Source organism: Lygodium microphyllum, chromosome 5, assembly GCF_053477565.2.
Source record: "Lygodium microphyllum isolate KBCC chromosome 5, Lygodium_microphyllum_v1.1.10, whole genome shotgun sequence".
Classification (NCBI taxonomy): Eukaryota; Viridiplantae; Streptophyta; class Polypodiopsida; order Schizaeales; family Lygodiaceae; genus Lygodium; species Lygodium microphyllum.
In genome coordinates this window covers 95,573,264-95,581,754 of record NC_141139.1, presented here as the reverse complement: position 1 = coordinate 95,581,754, position 8,491 = coordinate 95,573,264, and the positions used below count along the sequence as shown (strand labels likewise).

The 8,491-nt window shown below is 42.3% G+C and overlaps 1 protein-coding gene across 3 annotated transcripts; it reads left to right on the top strand.

Moving 5' to 3' along the window:
- Positions 1-1,049: 1,049 nt before the first annotated feature.
- Positions 1,050-5,292, top strand: LOC148036160 (pentatricopeptide repeat-containing protein At2g39620-like). Of its 3 annotated transcripts, XM_087678179.1 has the most exons (3): positions 1,050-4,189; positions 4,435-4,528; positions 4,607-5,292. In XM_087678179.1, exon 1 carries the CDS (start codon positions 1,420-1,422, stop codon positions 3,754-3,756), a length of 2,337 nt encoding a protein of 778 aa, XP_087534305.1. In that variant the 5' UTR covers positions 1,050-1,419; the 3' UTR covers positions 3,757-4,189; positions 4,435-4,528; positions 4,607-5,292. The 3 variants fall into 3 exon arrangements, with proteins under 3 accessions (XP_087534305.1, XP_087534304.1, XP_087534303.1); XM_087678178.1 differs by having other exon boundaries at positions 4,435-5,292; XM_087678177.1 differs by having other exon boundaries at positions 1,050-4,528; positions 4,607-5,290.
- The last annotated feature ends 3,199 nt before the right edge of the window (positions 5,293-8,491 follow it).

Below are 8,491 nucleotides of genomic sequence, written 5' to 3'. Positions count from 1 at the left end.
GTGATATTGACTTTGACACATGAAGAATACATCTTAGCTTCCCAATATCAAAATTACCATTACTTTCATCAAGGATACATTGACTCATCCATAGAAGGAAAGTAGAGCACTTGCAATAGTGAGGGGGTAAACAAGTGCTGAAGGAATGGATTAAGGCACTAAAGGAGAAGAAAAGCATGCTAAGACAAATTCTTCCTTACAAAAAGAGAATGAGCATTAAGTGGGCACCTAAAGCTATTAAAGAAGTCATTACTACTCCCAAGCCATGCACTACGAAGTACCTTAGTATGAGCTACATGCTATTATTGTTGACAAGAGCTGGGTTTGGCCACCTAGACCATCCAATCAACTCTTCTAGTTTTAGAGCCAGTTAAGCCTCCAACCTCAAAAAAGCTTTTGCACTATTAAATGCAGAAATGATAAATCCAAACACAAGCCTAAAACATGGGTAAAGCTAGCAAAAGCTTCTCAAAGCCTGAGAACACAAAGGATAAATGCAAACACAAGCATACCAAGGGTAAAGCATGTTGTTAAATCCAAAAGGAAAATCCCTAGAAAGTAATAGCTAAAAACCTTGCGGTCAACTATAGGAGAAAGATACTTGAACCTACAAATGTAGTAATGTAACCACCTACAACCTTATCAAACAAATGGAAAAGTTGTCACACAAAATTGGATCAATTTAGAAATGGGAAATGGAATAGTAGTAGCATGGTATCACTACTCAACCTGGTAAATTGATCCCAAAAAGACATCAACCATGACACGAAGGAGGGTCAAAAGCACCCTCAAGTAGCTCATAACTCTAGGAAGCTAAGACACAGTGTACCACTTCTACTCTACTCAAGGACCCATGTTCATGGCCAACCTAAGTCCTCCTTGATAAGATTTTGATACTTCCAATCCAAGAGTGGAACTAGAACAGCTGTTGTAGAGCCCAACTTAACCACCTCAATTTACTCACTCACTTGGTCTCTTTCCCAATCTCTCTCTTTCTCTCTCTCTCTCTCACTCAGTGTCTCTCTCACCCCCACCCGCTCCCTCCCGCCCCTCTTCCAAAACAACAAAGCAAAAGATCTTGAGGTTCCTAAGGGTTAGAAAAACCATCAACTATGGAAATCACTCTTTGGTCCTTGCAAAATATGGTTGCCGCAAGAACGTACTATCTAAGGACTGCCAATGGAGTCATAATACGATCGAAGCGACTCGTGCAAGCAGCATTTGAATCTACCAACGATTGTATCACGAGTTGCGACAACACTGGATTTTGCAAGCAGGCATGCCTGTATCAAGGATTTGATCTGCAGAGTGCAGAAGTGCAGGGCCGAGGAAGACCTAGACTGTGCAAAGTGCCTACTCTCCTACATATGTGAGGCTGGATTGGACCGCCATGGTGAAATCGGAAACTATGTTGTTCCAATGCTGGTGGATTGTGGCAGCGTGCCTGATGCACAACACGTTTTTGATAGGCTTCCTTATCGGAATGTCTATTCCTACACTTCTCTCATGTCAGGGTACCTTCCACATGCAGGCATGTCACAGCATGCCTTTGAATTGTACCACCAAATGCAGACAGATGGTGTGCGTCCCAGCAGTCACACATTCGTTACCATGGCAAAATCTTGCATCAGAATGATGGATGCTTTTAAGATCCATAGGCAAGTTGTCGAAAAAGGTTTTGATGCTGATGTTTTCATCGGAAGCACTCTGATCGACGTCTATATTAAATGTGGCTTGTTTCCTGAGGCTCGAGGAATTTTCAACAAGCTCAAACTTCGTAGCGTAGTCACTTGGAATGCATTACTTTCAGGTTATGCAGAATGGGGACCTGTGCAGGAAGCACTGGTTAGCTTTGATCAAATGCAATTTGAGGGCATCTGCCCAGATCATGTCACATTTATTTGGATATTGAAAGCTTCTGCCAGTTCAGGGTCGTTGGACAAGGTCCACGAGGTACACATGGAGGTTACCAAAAGAGCTCTGGACACTGAAATTTCTGTTGGGAACACTTTGATTGACATGTATGCCAAATGCAGTTTGATGCAGGAGGCAAGGCAGGTCTTTGAAAAGCTATCTATGCGAAGTGTGGTTTCATGGAATGCACTTATAGCAGGATGTGCTGAATTTGAAGGTAGCCAAGATGTGCTAGACTTTCTTGACAATATGCAGAGAGAGGCTGTTTGTGCAAATTCAGTAACATTTCTTGGTGCTTTGAAAACTTATGGGTCCATGGTAGACTTGGGTAAAGGCAGACAAATTCACAACAAGATTTTGCATCAGGGATTTGAAAGGGATCCTTACCTAGGAAGCACTCTGGTTGACATGTATTCCAAATGTGGCTCACTTATAGAGGCACAGGGAGTTTTTGCCAACCTTCCAATGCAATGTATTGTGTCGTGGAATGCACTTATTGTGGGATATTCAGAATTTGGGCCTTATTTGGAAGCTTTGTGTTGTCTTGAACAGTTACAACTGCAGGGTCTTACTCCTAATGATGTCACTTTTGTTGAAGTTCTGAAAGCTTGTAGCAATCTAGCAGCATTAGAAGCTGGTCAACTAGTGTTTACAAGTATAGTCTCAAAAGGATATGAAAGAGATGGTTTCATTGGCAGTGCTTTGATTGACATGTTTGCTAGCTGTGGCTCACTTGCAGAGGCTCAGAAAATCTTCAACAAACTTCCAGCACAAAATATTGTTTCATGGACTGCACTGGTTGCAGGATATGCCGAAAGTGGATTTGTTCAAGAAGCTTTGCTTAACTTTAAACAGATGAGTTTGCAGGGTGTTTCACCAAATGCCACAATGTTTGTGTCTGTTTTAAGAGCCTGTTACAGTACAGCATTGCTAGATTCAGGCAGGGAAATGCACCTACAAATAATTCTAACAGGATGTGAAAAGGAAACTATTGTGGTCAACACATTAATTGACATGTACAACAAGTGTGGTGCATTTGCAGATGCGGAAAAAGTCTTCTGCATGCTGCGAGTGCGAGATTTGGTGTCATGGAATGCTCTCATTGCAGGCTACTCTGAACATGGGCCCAGTCAAAAAGCACTAGATTGCTTAGAAAAAATGCAATTGCAGGGATTTTCTCCGAATGACATAACCTTTGCCTCTGCCTTGAAAGCTTGTGTTGACCTAGGAGCAATAGAAAAGGCTCAAGAGATTTACAATGAAGTCACACAGAAAGGATTTGCAACGGATGTTTTTATTGGCAACACAATTATTGACATGTATGCTAAGTGGGGCTTAGTTGAAGATGCACGCAGAGTTTTCACAAGTTTGAATGTTCGTGAACTTGTAACATGGAATTCAATTATTAAAGGATATGGCATGAATCATGAGTGTAACATGGCTGTAGAATTATTTCAGGTCATGCAAGAAGAGGGTATGAAACCTGATAGCGTCACCTTCACATGTCTTCTTAATGCATGCAGCCATGCCAACCTGGTGTTTCAGGGTCAGGAACTTTTCGAGATAATGACAGAAAGGTATGGAATAGCACCAGGAATCGATCACATTGTTTGTATGATCGATCTCTTTGCACGGGCTGGGGAATTGTGTGAGGCTGAAAAATTTCTTAGGAACTTGCCACATAGCCCATCTCAAGAGATGTGGAATGCTTTGCTAAGTGCCTGCAGTACATATGGGGAACCAGAGATAGGATACAGGTGCTTTCAGCAGCTTGTTCAAATGAACCCAGGATATGCTACGCCATACATGCATATGGCAAACATTTACAAAAGTGTGGAGTAGTGCATAAAGTTTTCATTGCGGAAAAGAATGGGATAACAAGATAAACTTGTGGTGGTGAATCAAAACCATATAGTCATGTAGAAATCAGGCTCACGCTCAATTTATTCTGCTTTTGAGATCCTTTAGCAGGATCAAAGAGACCAAATTGGGAGGTGATGACTTCCTATGTCATCGATGCCAGCAATGAAGCAGAAAGGATCAAAGAGACCACGTTGGAAGGGGATGACTTCCTATCGTCATTTTTCTTTCAGTCTTACTAAATGGCATCACACACACATTGATGTCAGCGACGAAGCAGAAAAGGATCAAACAGACCAAATTGGAAGGGGATGACTTCCTATGGTCATTTTTCTTTTAGTTTTACTGAATGGCATCACACACACATCAATGTCAGCGATGAAGCAGAAAAGGACCAAAGAGACCACATTGGAAGGTGATGATTTCCTATGGTCATTTTTCTTTCAGTCTTACTGAATTGCATCACACAGACATCGATGTCAGTGAGAATCAGAAAAGGCACTAAATTGATGGTTGTTCCTATTGCCTTGAATTGAAGGACAGTCAGCTAACAAATAAGTGATGGGTAATTTCTGCATGTTGGAAATGTCCAAGCAATGAAACTTTTTGTGAAGCAGTTCCCTCATAAGCACATTAACTTTTTCTTATTGCAAATTTCAGGTCAATTGGTGGTACAAGTCCTTCTGTGGCATTTATGTTTATGCTGTTTTTTGAAGTTGCGGTTGATGCATGACAACACCTGGATACAGTTGTGGTAAGAGGCCGTGTTGCATGTTTCCAGGAATTTGTACTCTTTTTTCGCTAACACTGACAGTCATCAAACTGTTTACAGGTTGGTGGTTGGGCACAATGATAACAGGAGGAAAGCTTTGTACTGCTGGTGATGAGTTTAGTCTTCACAGGGGTCAGATTAAATTGACCTTGACTAGAGCACTATGGAACTAGCAGATATCTGTTTAGGGCAGGTCGGACTTAGCAGCCCAGTTGGCATGGTATGATGTTCGAATGGTCATAAGTGCGACTTCAAGGAGGCAGATAAGGGTGGTTGTATCAATAACCTTCAGGCAAGGGTAAACATGATTCACTCTCCAAAAGGCAGGCTTAGTGTTTTAAAGAAATTACTAGCCTACTTATTAAAAAGGATACCCTCCAGAAGGTAGGCTTGGTTTTAAAAATGATTGCCAGCATTGCTTTTAAAAAATAAATAAAAATGGGCTGGAATTAATGAGGAAGATGGGCTAATTTTTCAAGCTCAGGTGTGCTGTACAATATCCACTATTAATCTTCTTCCAAGTTGTGCAGGCAGCCTTTTATAACCTTCAGCTAAGGGCAAACCTTATTTACCCTCCAAAATTGAAAGAATTGTCACTAGTCTGTTTGTTAAAGAGGCTACCAAGGTAGGCTTAGTTCTAAAAAAATGATTAGTAGCCCTGCTTTTTAAAAAATGAGAAAAAAGAGGCTAGAAACAATGAGGAAGATTGGTTAATTGTTTGAGTTTAGGTGTGCTGTACAATATCTACTATAGGTCTTGTAATTTGTGAAAGCAGCTGTAGGTGCAAATTAGTAAGCTCAATGTAAGAGTCTTTGCAATTCTCATTGCACCTTTATAGTACACTTCTTAAATTTCTTTCCCAACATCTTGTGCACACCATGGTCCACCATGAATACACATCGTACCCTTGATCCTTGGGCCAGAGAGACTCTGGCCAATGCAAGTTGCCTATGAGGTCTGAAATGCTGTGAATGGGCATCCTACTAGAAATGGAGCTAGAGCCTCACCCATTGCAAGATTACTAGAACCAAAGTTGATTCCTCTTAAGGAAGGGGGAATGCATCTAGGAAGCCAAAGAGACCGGAATTGACATCATTTCTAGATTATTTACTATTTAGGCTGCTAGTTGAAAGATCAATTTCTTACTTGAGCCTATGTTAGGGGAATGGATATGAACTTCCCACTAGTGGGATATAGTTCTAGTCCCCATTTTAGGGATTTTGTAAAGTTGGAAGTGTAAAGAGAGGGTATGGCAAACATAGAAACACAATGGTGTATGACAAGATGTGGAACATAGTCTATAGAATGCCAAATTCTTAGCTATGGATAACGAGTGTGAAGACGATACAATTAGTGGGCTTCAAATCTTCGTGTCTTTGGGAGGAGGGCAGAGGTGGCTGAAGTAGATTTTAGAGTATTTTCGTACTTAAATGGAACTAGAAAATGCAGTCGTAGTTGTCCACAAAGCCTTAATTGTGAAGAAGACTGTGGAGAGTGTCAAAAGATGACGTACCAGTGAGACAATAGGGTAGGCGGGGAGGAGCACGGAGTGAACTCGGCAAACATGAAGAAGAGAAGAGAAGAGGTGACAGATTGAATGAATAAGCCGTGAGGAATGAATGAGAGAGTGGCCTATAAATAGAAATAGTCAGTCTAGGATGGCGCCCCTATTTGGGACTGCAAACCCTAAACGCAAAATGCAGAAATGCAAAAACGCAAATTGCGTGAGGTGGAGATGTAATGCTACATGCTAAAGAATGCTCAGGCAGCAGGTGTCACTTGGACAGTGTCCCTTGTGGGGAAATTGTTCACTTGCCCAAGCGCCCTAGTACAAAGATGATGAAAACATGCAATGCATAGGAGGAATGTCGGACTTTGTGTGGTGTTGAGAAGCATAAGGATATGCTCGTACTCGATCTCGGGAGGTGGCTCCATGCTAACCAAGTGACCAAGGCAAGAAGAGATAGAGGGAATAAACTCTAATGAATGGAATGATGAAGTTCTGAATCATGGAGTGAATGTGATACAAGGGAACAAGGGTGCCGTAGCACAAGGAAGATGATGAAGACAGCCATGAACCACGAACCGCAAGGTCCTCCTGAAGGGGTATGAGGGTAGTGGGGAGGCCGGAGAGGTGGTGTGAGGAGAGAGAAAGACAACGCAGGTAGGATAGCCTGCAAGAGAGAGAAAGACAAAATAGCAGCAGCAGTCAATATGCTGAAATCAACTCCGAAGAGTGTGATAGGGTAGAAACAGGCGCTAGACTGTTCTAGACAGCAATGGCCAGCTTGGACCACGATGTCCGTGTTTGGGGTGTGGGTAGCAAGCTGAAATACCTGAAATCTGCAAAAATGAGATTGTTTTCTGAATGGAGAGCGATCAGCAATAGTCGTTCTGCTGTAAACAGTTGCAAACTGCGGGTGGAAGGCTAGAAATCAGGTGCCAACTGATGGAGACAGCAATGGACAGCTTCGGCTGTGATGTCCTCCACGAACGAGGTGTGGGTAGTAAGCTGAAACACTTGAAATCTGCAAAAACGAGATGTTGATGCAGCAGAAGAAGAGAAGTGGATGCTGAACTCGCTACCGGTCTTTGCCTTCACTGGAGTGGAGGATCTTTGCCGCTGTTTGAGTAGATCCAGCTGATACCATGTCAAAAGATGACGTACTAGCGAGATAGTAGGGTTTGCAGGGAGGAACAAGGAGTGAACTCGGCAAACATGGAGAAGAGAAGAGAAGAGGCACCGGACTAAATGAATTAGCCGCGAGGAATGAATGAGAAAGTGGCCTATAAATAAACACAGTCAGTCTAGGATGGCGCCCCTATTTGGGATTGCAAACCCTAAACTCAAACCCTAAAAGCAAAATGCAGAATCGCAAAAATGCAAACTATGGGTGAAGGGTTCCTCAATAGAGTAGCTGCTAAAGTTTGCATGGAGCACCCCAAAGTAGCTAAGGCATCAGACAAAGGGTGCACGGTGGCTGCCTAATGGCCTACCAAGATTGTAGAGGTGATGGTTATATTATCAAGAGAGTCCAAGTAGTCATCCTAGAGAGGATAGAGCATTGGACAAAGGGTGCCTACCTACCAGGTTCTACAAAGACGGATGGAACCACAATGAACTTTTTTGTTCTTTTGTTTGTTTGTTTTTCTTTTTTTTTGGTTTAAAAAAGATGTTTTGAGAGATGGGTTGTGGTTGATTAAGTAACTATACCATACGGGATAATGAGAAGGGATGGTAGGTCCAACCCATCACAAAACAAACAAGCTACCCATCCACTTGAGGGTGTCGATGACGAGGGAAGGGGGATGAATTAATGGCAATGTGGTATACTAACCATCGATGGAATATAGCTTAGGATCCATCTAGTGGTGTTTTGCACAATGAGTATTCTACATGTTGTGAAATGCTCATACAACAGGTGCTACCTGGACAATGTCCCTCATAGGGAAATTGTTCACTTGCCCAAGTGCCTTTTACAAAGATGATGAAATCATGCAATGCAAAAGGAGGAGATACAATAGGGGGGGAAAGGCCGATGTTGGAAGACAAGTGCCGAAACTTGTAGAATACCAAGATGGGTAACAACCCTCTCTCAACCATGGATGTCGATGCTTAAGGAGAAAAGAGCTAGATGTTGGTCTTTGTGTGGTGCCAAGAACCATGATGTGAGGAACCATCCCAATTGGAAGAACAAGATAGAAGTCATTGTTGAGCTAAGAAATGCACTTAGCCACTTAAACCGCCCCAAAACAACTTATGTTATGCCTATTTTAGTTAAAACCCTAAAATGGAGTGTAGATTGAGAGAGCTAAGTAGGGACTCCCAAACTTTCTATAAATAGACAGCTTGTCCTCCACTCTTCCCATCTCGCTTTTTCAGTTTTCAGGTCTTTTAGCTTGCTGCCCACACCCCAGATGCAAAGAACATTGCAGTCCAAGCTG